At 37.9% G+C, this 22,541-nt stretch overlaps 1 protein-coding gene across 1 annotated transcript in view; it reads right to left on the minus strand.

Moving 5' to 3' along the window:
- Positions 1-1,292: 1,292 nt before the first annotated feature.
- The window catches only part of LOC131775289 (uncharacterized), a 45,264-nt gene continuing 24,015 nt past the window's right edge, over positions 1,293-22,541 (minus strand). Inside the window, exons 7-9 of the mRNA XM_066166426.1 lie at positions 2,613-2,846; positions 1,831-2,001; positions 1,293-1,609 (exon numbers count right to left, since the gene is read on the minus strand). Coding sequence (XP_066022523.1) covers positions 1,293-1,609; positions 1,831-2,001; positions 2,613-2,846 — 722 coding nt within the window. The remainder of the gene's footprint in view (positions 1,610-1,830; positions 2,002-2,612; positions 2,847-22,541) is intronic.

Genomic DNA, 22,541 nt, shown 5'->3' on the forward strand with positions numbered 1-22,541 from the left:
AAATTTATTTGTATCGATGGCAAATCTGTGTATTTTAAAAATCTCGCAGAAAAAGGAATTCTTCGAATAGGGGATCTAATCTCGGACAATAACGAATTTATTGTTAAAAGTAATTACAAGTTGAGAGAATTAAACACCTCGCTGTTAGATATATTTAGACTTATTTCTGTAATAGACGCCTTACCAGTTGAATGGCGTGAATCATTAAACACGCTTGCTTCTACAGCTGACGAGCCTTTCGATTTGTATAACGAAATTAAATAAAGTTTTAATGACAAAAACGTTTTAATTGAAACAGTCATTTCAAAAACTATATATAAAGAACTTCGAAATAGAATCATCATTCCACCGACTGCCCAACTGAATTTTAATACTCATTTTGTTAATGATGTTTTAGAATGGAAAGAGATTTACAGCTTGCCATTTCGTACTTCCTTGGACACAAAATCGCGTGAATTCCAGTATAAACTACTTAACAGGTGTCTTGTCACAAATTCTTTTATTCCATCCCCGGCGTGTTCCTTTTGTGGCGAAATGAACGAATCCTTGGAGCACTTTTTTATTTCTTGTCGTTATACTAAGGATTTCTGAGCTGAGGTAATAAAGTGGTTCGATAATCAAGGCGTTAAGATAAAACACCTCTCTGAAAAGATATAATGTTTGGTATTTTAAGGTGCGAAGACGAGTTATTAATCAATCATATTTTAATAATTGCCAAACAGTATTTATATTCTTGCCGACAGAACAAATCTCTTCCTTCAATTAAAGTATTAAACCTCATAATCGTTAATCCGGCAAAGTGAACAGCAAATGGAGATCCCGCTAAGTTCTTATTCCTACCATGGAACACACCAGAAACTTTGCGTAAGATAAAATAAGTGACAGATAGCAGATGTTGTTAATGACCATATTTTGAGCACAGAACGTAAATTATAATAATATGGGCTCCCTTCCACCTTTCCCAGGTTGTGACATGGGTAAAAGTACCACAATTGGAAACAATTTTATTGTCAATGTACAAAATCAATGAAGAATTGTGTGTTCTTAACTACTAGTCCTTTAGTAAACTTTGTTTGCACTGTAATTACATATTTCTCCCTGTCCACTGAGTGAGGATTAAAATTAAAAGTTAAAATAATTACACTATGAATTGCAATAAAATGAGGCAATTTAGAAGGTTTTCACGCGCATAGTTTTATAAAGGAAAGTTTAATCGCTTTTCCCAGGCTGTAGGGGCAGGCTTTTCCCTTTGGCCTAGAAACAGAAATAGACTTGCTACTGTAATTCCAGCTCTAAGGGAGATAGAACACTTCTACCTCATCAGGAGTAAAATAGTAAGTTCCAGCTAACACTGTATCTTTTTCCTCTACATCACTAGGAGCCAAGAAAGAGTGACCAAAGTTGGTGTACGAATGAACATTATGCCCTGCGTTGTTGGCAATATGAATATCGAAGCCTCCACCAAACGTTGGACCATGGCTTATATCCATAAAAATGGCTTGGGAATCATGCTTCACCATACTCTTAAACGGCGCCAGTCCTTCTTTGTTGTGGAGCGAATAAATAAAAGCCCTATCTGTCTTGCGATATCCATTATAGGGATTTTCATCTACAGTCAAGACAATAAGCAAATAGGTTATATTTTTGTATCTTGCTTTTCTTCTCACCTGAAGCTGCTCAATAATGCTGATAACATACAGTCTAAGATGAAAGAAACCATAAAAATACTTATGCTTTGCATATTTTTGTCATGAAGGTAATGAAACTGAAACAGGTGAGAGAGAAAAATCCTGATATGTATACATTATGGAGAAGAACTTTCTTTCTTACCACAAGACGCCCAGTCACCATTGTAGACAGCATCGAATGAACACCACGGTCTCTCAAAATTTCCCGGTACTTTCCCAGCACACTTGTGATACGTACGGCCTTCATACTCGAAAGGAAGTACACAACAGCGACCTGACGGGTCCTTTGTTCTTGCTCCCGGAGGACAATCGGCTAAGAAAACATGAATCCGTCAGCCATGAATGGCTCCTTTTTCCCGGATAAAAGATAATTATGATAAAAAAGAAATCATCTCTTCGCTCAATATTTCGGGGTTAGGATTATGATACCTGTTTTTATCCCATATTTGCAAATTTGCAGCAGTCCCTTTGATGTCAGTAACCCTGATTAAAATCAGACGAAAACCATGGCAGAAATATGAGGGTTCGTGTCAAACAAATTGAATCTGAGGCTGCAGTTAAAGTTCTGACATTAATTTGGAGGTATTGATTTATTGAAAACGCGTGCCTAAACACAAAATGCATTGAAATTCTAGGCCCGCGAACCGAACAGTCTCCTCGTAGTTTTCATGTTAACATTCGAACCCTTTGCTTTTCCAAAAATGGGAGCGCACGTTTTTAAATAATTGCTCGCATACCATACTCGGATACGGTGAAGAGGAACTAAGTAACGACATAATCCTAGAATCTCTTCAAATGCTGCCAAGGAAAGCTAAGACTGTGTTTTTGAGTCTGTTTGTTTGTTTGTCGGATGAGAAATCGATAGGTTGACTGGTCTGGGATGAAATCGTGATTGCTGGGTTGCAAATGGCGAAAATTACTCACCCCATGAAACATCAGAGTACCCTCCAAAAACATACTGGTCTTTCTTTATAACCGTAACAGTATTTTTCTTTCCATCGCAACGAGTATGAAAGTCCCTACCATTCCAGCCATGCAAAGAGGCGCGGTAGCAGAGCAACCAATGAGAATCATTTCCAACAGCAGGAATCAGGAACTCAAGAAGAAATGCGAGGTAACTTTCATTTTTCGACAGGATGTTTGAGTTCTTAATGTATCCTGCAACAGTCATAATGGAATACGTGGATGTCTTACTATATATATGTATCAGCAGTTAATATTTACTTAAGCTAATTTGTAACACCACAACACAATTAAGAAAATTTCCCTTGGGTTTTGCTTGTTCCTAGTAAATCATTTCCCCTTTTTGTGCACTCAGCACCTAGAATCTGAAAAAAGCCAAGAAGCAAAAAATGAAAATGTCACCTATTCCTCACGTCTGTCTCGATACTTAAAATGTGCACGTATCAGGGTTCAGATGTTTAATAGAAGTTTTTTTTTTGCTCATTTCTTTATAGATTTGCTCATCGCGATCTCTCTGCAGTTTGCAGATTGCAAATTGTGTGTAGTGCAATGCTCTGAGTGTCAAATCATAGTCTGACTATCTATTTTTTAAATCCCAATCGACATCTGTGGTGATATCTATATCCACCTTTGAAAATGTTATAAGAACACTATTTAATGTCAATAAAATTGTTTTCAAATAAGATTAAAACATCGCTCATCCACCAACAGCCAGGAAGAGGGACAGCACTCATCTCTATCTTGTGTTTCCCTACATTTTTTACGTGCTCTAACTGCTTGTACGTTCTTTACAACAGAACAGAGCACAGTCGAGGTTACATTATCTTTTATATACATATGAAAGGATTCTCTACAACACCATATTAAAATAAGTATTGTATCCTTGGAAAATCTTCGAATGTCTTCTTAAAAGTAACTCGTAAAAAATGGTTAAGACCTACCCTCGTTAATCATGTTACAGTAATCCAATGTTGCCTTGCCTGTGCCAATTGGATCCAGCCAATACTTGCCGCTGATGGTGTCTTTACCTTCACTTGCCTTTATTTCGTGACAGGACAATGCTGGTAATTCAGGGATAGAACCTAAGGGTGCTGCAATAAAGATATTGAGATATTTAAAATCAAGAAAGGAGGCACAGGATTGATTAAGAATGGAAAAAAGCTAAGAATACGGTAAACTTTAAAGGGCCAATTTTACAGATTTTTTTCTTCATGAGAAGCTAAGCCTTGGTACTTGAACTAAAGTTGCCAGGAAAAAGTTGGGTAAAATGTCAAAACGAGCGCATATCATTTATTAAAACGTTTTTTCTATCTTAGCTCTGATTCCCCAAAAGTGAGAACAGCCAATTAAAACATTTCATCATTGCATCACGGCTCCCAAAATATTTTTCGCGGCAAAACCTCCTTGTTTTTTAATTTTAATCGCGTAAACATCTCCTAATTTCAGTGGCAGGTGGAGATGTTGCAATCTGCTGCGTATAAAACTAGACTGTGAAGAGGAAAAGACTCCTTAGGTGAAAGGCTAACCAAGCTTGGTCGTAAGCGCATTCGATGAGGAGAGCCAAAAAAATACCGCCAAAACGGATAAGCGCCCATTTTTTTAGGCAATCTTCGCTGTTTTCACCCGAAAAGCAATTATTATCGAGTTATGCCGCGGGGTGTTTAAGCCACTTTTGAGTTAAAGGGGAAGAAATAGATCAGATAGTTAAACAGATTTTTTAATTCTCACCTCTGTCGTTCAATCGTCGGATATAAAACCATGAAGGGGCTGAAAGAAAATTCTGTGGTCTTGCCTCCTTAGTGCGGTTATTTAGTTCACATATTTTGTATTTTCTGTTGTAGTTATAGCTTTGGCACGTGATCTCTTGTTCACATTTGATATCGCAGAGGTGAGGAGCCGCCAGTGACCATCTTTTGAAGACAGAACGCCTGAGAGCCATTCCTTGAATGTTTACTTCGGTCTTACATTGATCATTAGCTGTGACAAACTCCATGGTAGAGGCGAAAAGGACGAATCTTAAATGGCGGAACAGCCACCACATACTTCTTTGCTTGTGCTGAATCTAAAAATATTGAGACTAGGATCATGGAAAGAAAAGGGCCGAGTTTTCTCTCAACAAAACTTGTTTGGTACCAGATGAAGCCACGTAACAATCATACCATTCGCACATTAAAACTTTGCCTGAAACTTCCTTAAAGCACTTCTTAGTTTATGATGTGAGTAAACAATTTGCACATTGTTCGATAGGATGCCAATCATCAAGGAGGATCAGCTCAACCCTTAATATTAAGCTTTAATTGCTGAAGACTCTTTCAGCTTTTGTGGAACGATAACTTTGATCTGCTTATAACGTTTTGAAATGTTCTCCTAATAGTCCTGATCACTTTACGCCTCCATAGAAGAACGAATGTACAAGCATTTAAAATCTCCGCTCCGAAATCTTGGTTCCAAATGTAAAGTGTTAACGATTCGATCTCGACAAAAACTTTGGAAGAAATAATACAGTCTTATTGAGCGAGAAAAAAAAATACAATTTTTAACAAGTTAGCTCATTTATATTTACGAGCTGCTGATTATCCTCATTTTTTTTATGAAATAAAAATCCCGAAGATTATTTAAACCCTTTCTTTTTTTACAAAGTTCAGTAACCAAAAGGGTAAGAAAGATTCAAACACAAGCTTCCAAACTATATCCGATGAGTAATACTTTCTAAGTTGTTATTAACACATTCATCATTTTGGACGTGGTTGAAACTTTGGCGACCTTTTGGTAATTTTTGGGGTAAACAGAGCAAGATATTGTTTACCAAAGCTTTCGTGTTAAATAGAAATAATCATGTTAAGGTTCAGTTAGTAAACCCCGAGTATTGATAATCTGTTTTCGTTGAAAAGACCTTGAGTTACTTTACATTAAAAATTGCACAATACCCTTATTTGAGAGTGAAGTCGACCTTTTTCGTTTGGCATGCAGAATTAAAGGAAGTAATATCCTTTCCGTGAAGAATATGAATTTTCCAGGGATGGTATTACTCCAATCATCTATCGGTGTTTTCGTTATGATCAACTCTTGCCTATCAAGATATAACGCTCTTTGGTCCCTCACTGCTTTTGAGGTAAAAATGCTTTCTTTTCTAACAATACGGCAGCTATGGTTACCATAGAAACACCTGGTTTCAAGCCAAAACTTCCTTGTTCCATAAGGAAACTCCACCGTGTGCTAATAAGGATCACTTATGAAAAACTAATAAGAAAAGAATGTCTTTGACAAGGAAGTATTGCTAGCCTCAAGAAACGTCAAGCCTTCCATTGGATAAGCTATACACAAAGCTCTTAACATACATATGAGGACAAACAGATTAAACAAAATGCGACGTAAATTTACATTGATATGCTAAATACTTAAACTTTATTGCTAAATATTTTTTAGCTGGACTGTTTGGAATGAGTCCTCGACATTGTAGTTCAAATAAATTACTGGCGCTGCAAATGACTATTTTTTCGGCATACACAGTTTCTTGAAATTTTCGTACGTTCTTTTAATATTAATCATAGTTTATTGAATTGTCTACTGTCTTGTCCCAAACCACGTTAAATCGACATGTAACAATGGCTCGAAATTACTTGAAAAGTTCCTATTCTTGTAAAATCGTTCGTTCTTCTTCCCACGGCTTCGTCACCACAAATAAGACAAAAGCAACGTTTTCCGTCCGTATGATAAAATCGTCGATCGACAGTTTGTGCACGATGAAACATTTAGCCGGCTTCACGAGTTTTAAAACATAGTTTAGGCGCACTTTTGTCAGAAAAAACAGTTCATTTTCCCCCATTATTTAACATAGTAAATGTTTTGTTTAAGAAGACGAGGACTTGTTTATGTCTTTCTACGAGACACAAAATGACTTCATTAACAATTTAACTCTTATGTTTTACAGCTTAATAAAATTCTTCGGTGAAGTTTCTCGAATTTTCAAGTTGCACTTAAAATTTTTTAAGGTCTCATTAGGTGTTATATGCCACTGAAAAGCAGTTTGGTTTGTTCGAACTTCAATTTGATTAACCAGCCCACCGGGGAGAATACGGGAAAATGGAGAAAAATTAATACTACTTTCATTTGCAGATTTTTGCCTATCTGAGAACATAGGTATTTAGGACAATTTTCCATGTCTCAATTCCGCGCTCAGAGATTTCCTCATGATTTCAGCTGAGATATAGAAGGTTAACACATAAAATTCTTAAGGAAAATACAAATTTGAGTGGTTTTTAAGAAGATTTCCTTCAATTTCTCAAATAATCCAGTGTTTAAGGAAACTCCACCGTGTGCTAATAAAGGATCGCTAATGAGAATCTAATAAGAAAAGAATGTCTTTGGCACGGAAATATCGCCAGCCTCAAGAAACGTCAAGCCTTCCATTGGATAAGCTGTACACAAAGCTCTAAACATAAAATAAAACTCTTATGTTTGTATCAATAGAAAAGGTTCCACTCACGGTGTCTGTAACTTCCTGAAGATAAGTAAGGGCTGAGTAAATTTGTACGGGCAGGGAAAACTGCACTTTTTTTTCTTTTTGCCTCAAGAAATGTTGCACTTATTTATGGTTTTGAAAGCTAGTTCTCTAATTAAGAAAGGACTTTCATCAACCTGTCGTGTAATTTTAATTTGAAAACTTACTCTGGCCTCGAGGAAGTCTTCGAGCAAATACTTACTATTAGTTTTGACTTTATCTATGAAAGCTTATACGCCTCCATCTTGCGCGAAAGCCACAGTGAGCATAATCAACGGACGTCAAACACACGCAATACAAACGATTTGCTCAAAACTCACGGGCTTCAGAGCTACAGTACAAATTCAAGTCCACAATGAGGACAAACACATTTAACAAAATGCGATGTAAATTTACGCTGATATGCCAAATCCTAAAATTTTTTTGCTAAATATTTTTTAGCTGGACAGTTTTTAATGAGTCGTCGACAGTATAGTTCAAATAAATTAGTGGCGCTGCAAATATGACTATTTTTTTCGTCATACACAGTTTCTTGAACCTTATTACTCACAGTTAATTGAATTGTCTACTGACTTGTCCCAAGCAACTCCAAAGAAACAAGTAACAGTGGCTCGAAATTATTTCAAAAGTTGCTATTCTTATAAAATCTTTCTTTCCTCTTCCCACGACTTCGTCACCAGAAGTTAGACAAAAAGCACAAAGTGTACATTTCGTATGATAAAATCATCCCAACAATTTGTGCACGATGAAACATTTAGCGGGCTTCACGCACTCTGTAGGAATTTTAAAACGTAGTTTAATACATTTTTCCCTATTATTTAACACAGTAAATTTTTTGTTCAAGAAAATAAAATTTAAAGATAATGATCTTGTTTCTTTCAAGTAGCTGAAGATGTTTCTCGCCAAGTGTTCGTGATACCCACATTTGGAAGCTCGGTAAATTTCATTTTCGTTTCATTTCAACTACATAGAAATAGGAGTTAAGGCTGGATATCATATCTTATCATGGGGTGAGAGTCAAACTCAAGTTTTTCACGCATTAAGTACAATCATCTCTTACCTTCAAAGATCCAACGTTCTTTGGCGCCCAACTTTAGAGTTCTTCAGCCAAACGCGTTTTCTTTTAAAATATATTAAAGTTCACACGGCAACCAGGTGGACAATCAGACATAGTTTGATGCTACTCTGGTTTGCAGATTTAATGAATGTAACTGAAGAAGTTACAATTCATAGACCCAACGTTTCGACACTCCTGTCTAGTGCCTTCATCAGGGGTGATCTAAACGCTGCAACAAGAGGTCCTTTTATATGATCACTAATTAGCGGCCTTTTTTTTCTAATGCGGTGTACATAGGCGTCAGGAAGCAAACCGCTATCGTCACGATTTAAAGGAGCGTGGGCGGAGTTGATATGCCAAGCCTCCAAATAAAGGCGCTGGTGGTAACGCCGATTAGTGGTGATAATTCTAGAATTATCCCACCCAATTGTATGGTTGGTTAGGCATGTATGCTCCGATAGAGCTGAATTTTCCTTTTTGCAAAGAAAAACCGCTTTTTGGTGCTCTTTTAACCGTGTACCAAACTGACGTTTGGTCTGTCCGATGTATTCGTTGTCACAGTCATTGCAAGGAATAGAATAAATGGCGTCGGTTTGTTGTTCTTTCGTGACAGGATCCTTAGGTTTCATTATCACCACTAATCGGCGTTACCACCAGCGCCTTCTTTTGGAGGCTTGGCAATATTAACTCCGCCCACGCTCCTTTAAATCGTGAAGATGGCGCCTATTTACAACTTCGTCAGAAAAAAAGGCCGCTAATTAGTGATCATATAAAAAGACCTCTTGTTGCAGCGTTTTCTTTTATTACTGTTTGGTAGCTATGGTTACGATAGAAACTCTTGGTTTCAAGCCAAGCTAAACATTAATACTAGAAATGAACTTCCCTCTTCCTGTTTGGGCTCTTTGTACAAAAATCTAAATCGGTCAAACGATACGCGGCGACGAATTTAACTTGGTGCAACGGATTGACTGGAGTAATGCGTCTTGGACTATAAAATTATTAATTCCTTGAAAGCGTCGCTCGTCACGTCAGGTGCAGATGGCATTATAATTATAGATCATTTTTAGTAATTCATGTCAAAAAAACGCAATGCAGGTGAATTTGCGAGAAGAAACGAGAGACTTTAATAAGAATTTAATGCAAGTCCAGCGAAAGTGGTTTTGAGACACACAAACATACATAAAGAGGAAAATTTAGCACTTCGTACTCCGTAGCTTGATGAATTTTATTAAATCGATTACAGTGTGTATATAGTTAATCTATGTTAATGAGACTGGAAAGACAGACGTTTTTTTTTTTCTGTCATTCATAGTTTTCTAAAACGTGTTTAGTTTCCTTGTATGATTCTTTATCTTATTTTCTACGATCAGTTTATAAAATAATACAAGTTGAAAATTTTGAACGGCTACCCATGCACTAGACGTGATTATTAACATTGTTTGCGTGCGTACGGCGTTTAAAGTCTGGTCAAACAGATGTTCTTAGACAATATTGCCTGATGCGTTATAGTGAAACAAGCCCACTAGAGACTGGGGCTCCACACTGTGGTAGACCAAGCATACACCAGGGTAGGTGAGATCCAAATATAGAAACTTCTTTACTTAGTGTAGAGCGAGTAAAATCATTATGTTTTCGCTAAAAATTTGGACTGAATGGCCGTGACCAAATGTTGCACTTGCAAGGCTTGAAATTTTGAGGACTTTGTTACTCCAACCAATCTAGTAATTAAAGACATACACCCTAGAGTTGTTTAGTGCGATTGTACAGGAACCCTTTGCATCCATCTGCGATGACGGACTTTGGGTTATTTTTCATTTCATCAAAATGCTCCATTCAAAGCTCCTTTCTTCTTTTCTTCAAAGTTTTAGTGTGCTTAGTATCATGTCCGGTTCTAGCAAATTGTAAGATTCCAGGCTTTATTTTCCTGTTATCTATTAGGTAATATAGGAATTTGCATAAACTTTAAATTCTGTGAAAAATGTAGCAACACAGATCTTAGGACGAGTGCTTAACTGTACCACTCACATCACTACATCGAGCGAAATATTTTCTCGTTTTGCCCTCCTACTTACTCTAAACAATACATGTGCGCAATAATTTATGGATGGCTTTCCTATTTGAAAACCTTATGTATTTAGTCATTTTGTTTTCCCTCGCATTCATTAACGTCTAGATTAATTAATGATAAGTTCTGATAAGCTCTTTAGTTTGAACAAACAGAAAATCTCCTGTTATCGGAGAATCTTAAACTAATGAAATTCCATAAATTTACCGAGCAACTTACGACCTACGTCTCGATACATCAGGAATACATAAAGAGTGTCTAGACAGAATCCCTCAGATACCTTATAATGATTGAGCATGATCCAGTGGTAGACAGCTGCTATAGTTAATTCAGGGCCTTAGCGAGACGACGCTTAAGCGCAACCTTCATCTCAAGGGTGATAACAAATTGTTATTAATTTATGATCAGATTCAGCAACCATCCAGTATCGGATCTGGCTTCCAAGGCCTTCATTGGAATATATTTTAAACTATAAAAAAATTTTTCAGGTTTTCCTCCGTTAGATAAATTATGTGCAGACTTAAGGTTAACGAGACCTGTGTGCCAATATTGGGTTCCCGACTAATTTTTCTGAGTGGGAGCCTTGCAAGATTAACTTCCATTATTCTCAAGGTCCTTCTGCTTCAAAATCATCACTTTTGCCATAATTTGAACGGAATTCAAACGAGCTGCATTTAAGTCTAAGTTGAGGGATAAGACAAAAGGATTTGTGGAAGGAAATCTATGTAAGTACAGAAAAAAACAGACGTAGTTTTTGGCAAGTTGGATGATTCAAATGCAAATTTTTTTCATTAACTTTATTTTTCTTTACTGTAAAGTGAACCCAAACAGCGGGCTTCGTTATTGTATTAAATCCTCCCTCATCACCTCACGGGATTTCCTGCGGTCTCCACTTTCACAATTTGTGACGTGCTTGGAACCACCAGCTGTGACTTTTTATAATTTGCTACTTTTCTCTATTTACGATAACGATAGAACTACAATTTCTACAACGGGTGTCATTATATCATAAACAAATATCGCTGAGAGAAGGTTCAAGAAGTAAACCCGTTGTAGAAAAGAAAAAATTTAAGGATAATGATATTGTTTATTTCAGTAGCTGAAGATGTTTCCTCGCCAAATGTTTGTGATACCCACACTTGGAAGCTCGGCAAATTTCAATTTCGTTTTATTTCAACTACACGGAAATAGAGGAGTTAAGGCTGGATATCAAATCTTATCATGGGCTGAAAGTCAAACTCAAGTTTTTCATGCATTAAGGACAGTCATCTCTTACCTTCTACCTTGAGCCAAACGCGTTTTCTTTTATTAGTGTCTGGAAACTATGGTTACGATAGAAGCTGTTGGTTTCACGCCAAGAAGAACATTACTATTAGAAATGAACTTCTCTTTTCTTGTTTGGGCTCTTTGCACAAAAAGCTAAATTGGTAAAATAATACGTGGCGAAGAATTTAACTAATGCAATTGATTGACTAGAGTAATGCGTCATGAACTGTAAAATGTTATTATTAAAACTGGAAGGTGGAAAAGGCTTTGTAATTATAGATCGTTTTTTAACAATTCATGTGAAACAACCGCCATGCAGATGAATTTAAGAGAACAAAAAGACAGACTTCAATAAGAATTCAAGGCAAGTCCAGTAAAAATGGTTTTGAGAATCATACAAACACAGAAAAAGAGAATTTATTACTACGTACTTCTTAGCATGACGAATTTTATTGAATCGATTGCAGTATATCAATATAGTGAATGAGACTGAAATGACAGAATTTTTTCTCAGTTATCCACAATTTTCTAAAACGTGTTTCGTTTCCTAATGCGTTACTACCTGATGTGTTATAGTTAAACAAGTCCACTAGAGACTGGGGCTGCACACTGCGACAGACCCGACGACCCAACATACACCAGGGTAGGTGGTATTCAAATATAGAAAATTCTTTACTTAGAGTAGAGTCAGTAAAATCATTGTGTTTTCGCCAATAATTTGGGCTGAAATGGCCGTGATCAAGAGTTGCACTTGCAAGGCTTGAAATTTTGAGGACCTTGTTACTCCAACCGATTTATTAATAAAGTTTTCGTTATGAGACATACACGTGAAACTTACAGTGTTGTGTAACTTCTGCTTGTGCAAAAACGGATTAACAGCTTCTTTATGTTTTGCTGAAAGGTCCATTACATTTACTTTGGCGTTCAATCACTGCAGAACATTCTTTAAAAATGGTTCATGTAAAATTAATATATATTTTTGACTAGGAGCTGTACAATTTTCGTCAAATAGTTAATTTAAATTCGCCAAGCACCTCTACAAAATTCATCAAGTTCATCCTCGGAATTAATCAACCTCTATCAGTATTCTTTTATTAGCCCACCTATGGTTTAACCATATTCCGAAAGATTTCTTAGGTTTGTAAAGAAACTAGCCAATGGTCTGCGTCAGTAGCTCGATCTGTTTTCAACTCCCTTCTTGGACATGGGAGAAAAAAATAAGATGAAGGGAATCGTGAATAACATTTCCCCATTCGACTCAGAGTGACATTTGAAATTTTTTTCACGCCGCAATCGTCTTTTCTATCATTTGAACTAGGGCAGGTTTTTGGTAATAACAGCTCTTCTATTGAGCTCAAATAGAAATTGTTCTATCAGGAAAAAAAGCAAAACAAATAAACATTGAATTTTTCTTAGCGAGAAACTGCAATAAACACAGTTTAACTTTGATGCCAAATCTAGCATTAGAACAAAATCTACCGATAAGTTTCTCGACCATTTAAAGTGTTATTTACAACTTGCACTAACTCACATCAGCTTGAAGTGCCTGTCTATCCATGTTTTCTTGAGTTTAAAAATAAAATATCAAGTTGAAAATATGATTAGATAGATAATCAAAGTGACGTCTAACTTTAGAATGATCAAACCTCAGTGAATATTATCACAACATTCCATGCATTGCGAAATTGATGTATCCATAACAAGAACAACTTCAAACTATTAGGCCTTAAATAAGAGGTCAACTTGAAGTACTTGTGTTGAACATTTTCAGTCAACGACGCTTAAAAAAATGAATATGTGTAATCACATTCTATTAGTGATGGATAGCAGTATCTGAATTCGTGTTTCCTTTTTCGTCGATAACGCACCAAAGAACATCTTTAGGCACACTAAAAATTGCAGCTCATGTAGTTTATATATTAACAAGCAACAATCCGGTCGCTTATGCCTTCCTAAGCGGTAACGATTTCGACCGAGTCTGACAAGTACCAAATATAATTGATCAAATTGTAGATGCCAAACGTACCTTCACAGTTAAAACCATCCTCAATGTAATCAGGGTTGCAGCAACAGTTGTATGAGCCCTGGGTATTAAAGCAAGAGGCATTTGGGTGGCATTTGTTTATTTAAACGGCATGAGCCTCACTGCATTTGTCAATGTCTAAAGGAGAACATGCATACTAAGTCAAGATCCTACTACAACGAACGTCTCTAGAACATAAAGGAAACTGAATGTCTCAAAATTTGATACTCGTAATCCTTCAACACCAATTTTTTATTGTAAAAAAAGCTCAATTTTTCCAGAAAAACGTGAAGGAATAAAAATCAGCCATTTCTCCATCTTAATAGCAAGGCAATGAAAATAATTTCAGGGTCTAGTTATGGAACAAAGTTGTCATTGTTGGGTGAAATAATTCCTTTGTGTTGTTGATTACAGAGATCCATTTTGTACTCTGAAAATACATGCCGTGTCACAGTGCAAAATAAGATATTAGTTGCAAAATGTGTTGTTGTACAACTATAATTTTTTCCCCAACAGCATTCCCCAAGATTAGAAACAATTTTTATTACACAAAATGGAAGATTTCCGTTAAAAAATCGGAAATCAACGACAACCTGAAGCGATAAAATAGAACGACAACCGTCCACTATCTGAAATTTATATGTGATAGACGTTGTGCTATAATGTCATTTTTTTTTCATGTTTGAATTATTCATCTGTATAGCAAGGGATATCGAATAACGGAAGCCGAAAAAAAAATCGTGCACTCACCCACCCATTATGTTCTTTAAGGACAGCGTGGATTCAAGACCTTTCGTCCATCAGTTCGCGAAAAAGTCTATGTCGAATTATCACTCTTTTAGTTTAAAAGTAAGAAATATGTTGGCATTAATTCTGTGTTGCTATTTTAATTACTATTTACCATAATTCAGTCCATCTTCGCCGTGGCCAGAGGCCCTCAATGCTGTTTGCCCTTTGCCTTCTTCTCAGCTCTTCCCAGCTGACTTCTCTTTACCCCATCTCTTTTTCAACTTCCAGGTAAAAGATTAATAGAAGATTTTATTTCGACAGTGTCCTTTACTCACGGCTTTTTTTCTAACTCAACGACGTCTTTTCAATTTACCCGTTACGAATTACCCGCGAAATTTTCTCACGATAATATACTTGTGACACGTGACCTACGAAAATTGGTTACTCCTTTTCCTGTAGAACTTAAACTTAAAAATAAAACAAAAGAAATAATGGGACCATTATTTACTCTTGATGAAAGCAATTAATTAAAGGGACTATTTGTTACCCTGTTGGTACCCTATTTGTAACCTTTGTTATCCTGATCCTAGCAGTATGCAGGACTCGTGTCATATACGAACTTCGTAATTGGCCTTGCCCCACCATAGGGTCTCTTGGCTCAGTGGCAGAGCATCGGAGCGCGGAATTCGAAGATTTGAGGTTCGATTCCTCATAGGGAATTCCCACGCTCATGACAAGACGAAAAAACATCTTCCCCCATTTCTTTAGCGAGCTCAAAAGCTTACCATCTTTATTATTTTATTTGTTACCGTCAGAGCAAATGACGAAGGGCTAACGCTCGAAACGTCAGCTTTAAAACTTTTTACGGTGGCCAATTTACTTTATCAACTCGGTTGATAATACTAAATTACCTTTTTGCCTCCTTTACTTACCGCTGAGCATCATTTAGTTCTGGATGTGAAAATCATTATGCAGTCCATGGAAAACCTACGAGTACAACGGAAATGACAAAGTATCTTCGGAAATCAATGTAGGTTTTTTTCTTCAGGAAGAGTTTAGGGCAGCAAATTGATCATTAGAATTCAAAAAGGGCGAATGCTCGCAGAACTGATAACACTTTGAGATATCCTACAGAAGAAAATAGAGGTAGAATTTTAATTTATAATTCGCTAGAATCATTCTCAAATGTTCCATAAACCCGGAAGCCAACCACTGTTAGAAGAGGTGCAAAGGGAAAATGAAAGTAGAGTAGCATATTTTCAATTTTCTTTATTTCATCTCTATATATATAGTTAGGGTGCATATCATAAAATCGCACAAGACATTCTTGTGAATTCTCGTTTCCAAGGGCAAGCATTCTTTTCCTTCATTCTAATGGTGGAGTATTTTTTTTACTGATGTCATAATTACATGCATTCACATCGCTGAAACAAGTCGTAGATTATTATAAATGATAACAATAAAGATATTTATACAGCGCCACATCCTCTAATTGTCTATGGCGCTTTACATTAGGATTATTAACAAGCTAAAAGAAAGGAAAACAAGGAAAAAAATATATCTATATATAGGAATAAACTAATTTAAAAATTCTAGGATAATTAAACATATTTAACATCTGAAATAATTAAAAAGAGTTATAAGCTTGTTTAAAAAGATACGTTTTTAAATGCCTTTTAAAACTATCAATTGAAGACTAGATCCTATTCCGAGTGGGATCGAGTTCCATAGTCATGGGGCCGCCATAGCAAAACGTCCTTTCTCCATAAGTCTTTAGTCTCGCTTTTGGGGTCGCCCGAAGGTATTGAGAAAGGGGACGTTAGTGTCCGTTTAGAGGTACCATAATCAAGTAGGTCACTGATGTAGCAAGGCACTGCTCCATTGACAGCTTTGTAGAAGAGTGAAAGAATTTTATAAACTATATCGTGACGAACAGGAAGCCAATGGAGCATTTTTTTTAGGATAGCAATCATACGATCAAATTTCCTAGTACGTGTAGCAATTCGATCTGCTATATTTTAAACAGACTGTAGTCCTCAAACTAGATACTGAGGTAGACCATATAGCAGTTAGTTACAGTTATCTAATATTGAAATAACGAACACCAATTTTTTCAACCTCTTCTTCAATGTACTTTCCAAATTTGGCGACAACTCAAACATACTAACCATACACTGCATCACACGTTTTTTCGTAACCATTATCGCCATAACCCCATTTGAACAAGTCCTCGCTGTACCAGATTTTAAGTTCTTGGTTCGTCTGCACCGTCAGCGGGGTAGAGAAATTATCAAAGAGCAGTTGTGGCGATTCGGTTGTGGCTTATGACATGCTGTAAAACTTGCAGTCCCAGTAATAATCTGATAGGAAATCACTCTTTGGGAGAAGAAGATTACGGTTTTTGTCAGTTATCAACGTGGCCATTTGGTTGGGAATGAGACGGTTCCAAAGGCATCCCCATTTGGATTGATAGCTTGGGTTCGATGAATGATAGGTCGCCTAACCGGATTTGTACGTTAATTTGAATGTAATGATGTTACCCGCTTTTGAAGTTCTAAAGAAACCATACGAATCATCTCTTGCTCCAAAGCAAACTGTAGATGGCGTCATCTGTATCCATCTTACTGTTGGGAAAAGAACCAGTACATATGTGATGAATTGAATTTGAACAAAAAATGTGAGTTGGGTAAAAAGAATACGCAGCAGGACAGCCAGCCGCTTAGTCAGATGGATGGATAGGAAAACAGGAGGGACAAAAGGGGATTCGGACATCTGGTGGAGCAGATGGACTAAACGGTGGCTGAATAGGACTGACAGTTGGATTCATCGATATATAACTTAAAGGATGAGGTAGAGTTCTTCATAAAAGTATTTCACCAAATGAGAAATGCTTTTTTACCTACCGTTTCTTTCCTCGCAATTGGTGCCCTTGTATTTAGGTGGACAAAGGCATCTGTAACCTTTGTCTTTAAATCTGTTGGCATGGAGTCTGTCCACAAGTGTTCTGGTGTGAAAACGAGGTTTAAAAGCAGATACTTGCCATTTGAAGTGGTAAGTGGTAATGATACTTTGAATTAAAATTGAAATGTCACATGAGATCAAATTAACCAAACAACCAGCCAGGCAACCGATCAACCGTGCAAACCAATTGCAAACAAACATTGCGCAACCAGCCAAATAACATGGCAGCGAAACAACTTACCATCGAAACATTTACAAGCTAAATAACCCGAAGTTAAGCAACTTGATATAATTATTCACCAAATGATAAGTTATGCTATTCGCATGACCATGATAGGACACCAAACAACCATCAAAAATCACAAACAAGGATAAACTAAACGCAAATAGGATAAGAATGTACTCACCGTTGTTCCTTTATATCTGTAGTTTGTCCAAGACTTTAGATCCGAAGGATTTTCATTGTGTGTGGAATTATTCAGTTCGCATTTTGTGATCACTGGAGATCCGCTGGTCACTAATTTGTTATAGCAGTTGGGTTCCATGTAGCATAGAGCTGAGTAGAGGTCTTTCACAGTGGCAATCATGTTTTGATTGAGAGGGCTTTTTGATATCCTTCACTGCAAAAAATATGGTGTTCACCCGTTCGGAAAACAAGTTGTGAATACTTGAAAACGCAGCATTATTCACGCATTTTCTGACATTTTCCGAAAAGAAAATCCAACGTTCTCCCGGTGTTTTCGAGGCGGCGAATTGGAGTATTCGCTCCATTATCCAGCAGTTTTCCTCCATAGTTAACTCTACGAAAACGATTGTTTTCCTAGTGTTAAGAGTACGGTTAACAGACGGGAAAACAGTTTGTATTCCGTTGTTTACTGGTGTTTTCCCAGTAACAAAACATTGTTTTCACAGAAGTTTTCCGTTGAAGACGATGCGTTTTCTTCCATTTTCTAGGACAGTAAATGCGTAGATAACGCTTGAAAAACACGTGTCGTTCAACGTTCACGGGTCGGTCAACATATTGAAATACAATGTTTTCTAGCGTTTGCAGCTGTTTGCGTTGAGAAAAGGCGTTGTTATCGGCGGTTCACCACCCGAATGCGGTTATTCCCACGCATTTTCTCGTATTTGCCGTTCGATTATCGTGCGGAAAATGGCATGTATTCCTATATTTATCGGTGTTTTGCAATGTCAACCATTTGGACATTTATATACAGCTATTTCAATTTACGTTGTCGGATCAAAGCTTCAAGGGTACAGGACAAGACCGAAAGGCGGTATGGGTAGATTAGAATTAATTTTAGGCTTTCGGGGTTGTCGGCGCGAGATGGACATGGAGGCTGAAAATACAATTAGTATTGCCAACATTTCTTTCATCCAAATGGCTCGCCATCGGAGATCTTCGCTGTATGGACGAGGCATTGTTAATTTTGCTGATAATTATTCATTAAGATCCCATATTCCCCTTCGGTCTTGTCTTGTAGGCTTGAGGCTTTGATCCGACAACGTAAATTGAAATAGCTGTATACATTTACTTCTGTCTCTCATAATTTCCTTAGCTCCAAGCTCCCTTGCTCTAGAACGATTTTGAATAAGTTCTTCCAGTCGCTGAATCGACTTCACAAATCAAATGATCCATTGAACTACTTGGAATCATTCCCTCCCGTATGTGACGCAAGTAATAAGAGCCTAAACATAAATTTTTTTCAACCCTTTTTGTTACCAATTAACCAAAGTAGTATTCGCCTAGCTACATCAGCTCTTGATTATACAAGATAAATTAATTGCCTCAAATGACCTAGAGCGATCTAACCATGGAGCGATCTAACCGGATACCGTTCCAGTGACCCGACTGCCTCAAATGACTCAATCAGTTCCAATGAGCCAACTGCCAAAATGACCCAACCAGCTCAGATAACTGAATTGCCTCAAATGACCCAATTGGTTTTCAGTGGCCCAACTGCCTCAAATGACCCAATCAGTTCCAATGAGCCAACTGCCAAAATGACCCAACCAGCTCAGATAACTGAATTGCCTCGAATGACCCAATCGGCTCCAGTGGCCTAACTGCCTCAAATGAGCCAATCAGTTCCAGTGACCCTACTGCCTCAAATGACCCAATCCACATAAATGACCCAATTAGCTCAACCGCCTCAAATGAGGAAAACACTTGGAAAATGCAGCGTTCGCGCGCTTGGGAAAACTATAGAAAAACGTTCAGGAAAAAAGCTGTACACTAGCGTTTTCGTGGAGCAGGAAAACAATCAACAAACATCATCTTTTCATTGCATTCACCGTTGATAACTCTGTGGGAAAACGCTTGGAAAATGCAGCGTTCGCGCGCTCGGGAAAACTATAGAAAAACGTTCAGGAAAACAAGCTGTACACCAGCGTTTTCGTGGAGCAGGAAAACAATCGACAAATATCATGTTTTCATGACATTAACCGTCAGTACTTTGTAGCAAAACACTGGGAAAATTTAGCGTTCGCGCACACAGGAAAACTATAGAAAAACTTTCAAGAAAACAGGCTATTCATTGGCATTGCAGGGTAACATGTGATGAACTGCGTATTTTTCTTGAGTTTTACCGAGGGTGAACAGTAAATTTGCCATCCGTTTCAGATATCAGAAAACATTAGTATGATGTTGAATTTTTCAGTCTTTCACCATTTCGGAAAATTAACGATGAACAAGGGTTTTTGTGCCGTGGCTTGATTTGGTGATCTCACTAGTTAGTTCATTTCATGTGGATGAGACATTAATTCCATGCCTGCTGTGAACTTTAAACTTTTGCTTAATTACTCGTAGAGAAAGAAACTCCCTCAGGGTGATTAGCGTAAAGAGAAGAAGAAGAAGAGAAGACCGAATAAGAGTCTTGTTGCCTCTCGATAGCGAGGAGTTTTGTCACCCACTAGTTTCTCCCGTCCTTGCATTGTAACAAAACTAACCAGGAGTCCATTTTACTTTTAATCATACAGTATGAAGACCTGCATTTTTTTATGCGTGGGCTGCAATTGGCGGCTTAGAACTTGTGTTGTCTTAACAACAGAAAAATATGTGTTATTGTTTACCAAAAATAAACATGTGGGCTTTGGCTTATCGTTCATGTGACATCAAAATTTTTCAACAATTATCTAAGAGTTTCGATGAGTAAAGGCTGGATGGTCTCAATTTTGGTTGACCATGTTACTTTTATATCTATGGAAAAAAAACTGAAAATAAAGAATATGAAATCGAATGTGCGTCTAACTTAGTTGAACTGTAATGATTTTATATCAGCTCGGAAGAAATGAAAGTATAATTCACCTTCTTCACCCGCAACTTTAGTTATCAATAAAGACAACAAGGCGACCGTGAAGTAAAATTTCGAGGAAAAAGCCATGGTGAAGACAAAGTTGAGTCGCTATGTAGGATCATCGCCGGTGATTTCTAAAAATATTTTGATGTTTATTTACTTCTTTTGTATGCAGAGAGTTCTACTCCTACAATAAGGAGATGTGGATTTTCTTCGCGACTTTGTGACTAGCAGGAGCTTCTATTGGCTCAGAATTTAGCTTAGGCGGAGAACAAGTTTCACTTTGCCTTAGTTTCGCGCTGAATGGAACGAAGAAGGAAGCATTCATTGGTTTCTACTCCACGAAATCAACCGAAGGAGAAGTACTGTATGAACTGGTGAAGTCCTCTATCACTGAACTCAATCTTAACCGAAAGAACATTGTTGGTAAAGCATTCGATGGGTCTGCCAACATTAACGGTGTACACAAAGGACTCTCGACAAGAATGGAAGAGTGCTCCCCGTTCGGTATCTACGTCCACCGTTACGGGCAATCTACGTCCACCGTTACGGGCATGTGCTCAACCTCGTACTTCAGGATACTATGACACAGATTGAACCACTGCGAAACGCTTTGGGGACTATCCAGGCTCTGCACAACTCTTTAGATGCGAGTCCCAAACGACACGCCCTGTTTAGTGACACAGAAGTACAAGGCGAGGATCTGAAACTGACGCCGAAGTCATTGAGTGCCACGCGATGGTCATGCCGGTGGGAAGCCGTAAAAGCCGTATACGGGCAAATGGAACGTATTGTAAAAGCCCTGCTCACGCTGTCTGCAGACAAAGATCCGAAAACCTACTATGAGAGCAGAGCCTTGTTGACCGCCATTTGTGACTTGGAGTTTATCTTCGGACTGTGTTTGTTGAAAGTAATCCTGAGCAACACCAGTAGTTTGTGTCGATATCTTCAGGGGAAGACGGTTGACGTCATCTCCGCTCGTAGAAATGCCGACATGGCCATTCAGACCCTACGCCAGTGTCGGAACGAAGAAAGTTTCAACAGCGTATGGCAGTTAGCATCAGCAATGGGTCTGAAAATTAAGAAGTGGCTGACCAATTCTGAGTTTGAATTACGAGCACCCAGACAGACGCCATCGCGCCGCCTTCAAGCCCTTATAGGTGAACACGCGCAACGACAAACGCAGCTGACACCGGAATCGCACCACCGTATTAACACCTACTATGCTTTCATCGACAAGCTGCTGTCCAAGCTTGAGCTCAGGTTTAGCGGAAATGACCAGGAAATCCTCTTTGCTTTGGGAAATATCTGCCACAGTGAAAAACCTGATAAAGAAAGCTTCTCCCCCATTGCTAAGTTTTACAACATCGACGGCGACATTCTGGAAGCCGAGCAGAAAATGTACGCGAGTTTTCGTCATGTGCGTGGATTGGGCTACATGACTGTTTCAGAAATGCTAGAGACAATGCGCGAGAATGATCTATTCGATATGTTTCCAGAGTTTTCCAGTGTGGTGCATATCCTTGCAGTGATACCTGCTACATCGTGTTCAGCAGAGCGATCGTTCAGTGCGTTACGCAGATTGAACACTTACCTCCGCAGCACCATGAGGCAAAAACGTGTCAGTAACATTGCACTTATCAACATTGAAAGGGCGTAGGCCAACTCTGTAGTCAACAATGACATGGATCGTATCATTGATATCTTCGGTCGTCGAAATGGCAGAGACAGTTATTTCTTTTAAGTTTTAAAGTGTTTTTTGAGCTCATATGATAGATTCATAGGTAAGAATATTTTCACTTCATATGTAGGCCATTGTTAGTGCATCGTATGACCCTCGTTTCCTTTCGACTGTTTCGTAAAAATTTGGGCAACTTGTGAGAATTTTTTGGGCAAATGGTTCACCGCCCCCCCTGGCAAAAAAATGCCCGTACGCCTATGATTTTAGCTTTGAATTCTCGTAAATTTGACAGAAAATTCCGAAAGTGTTTG

Source organism: Pocillopora verrucosa, chromosome 5, assembly GCF_036669915.1.
Source record: "Pocillopora verrucosa isolate sample1 chromosome 5, ASM3666991v2, whole genome shotgun sequence".
Lineage (NCBI taxonomy): Eukaryota > Metazoa > Cnidaria > Anthozoa > Scleractinia > Pocilloporidae > Pocillopora > Pocillopora verrucosa.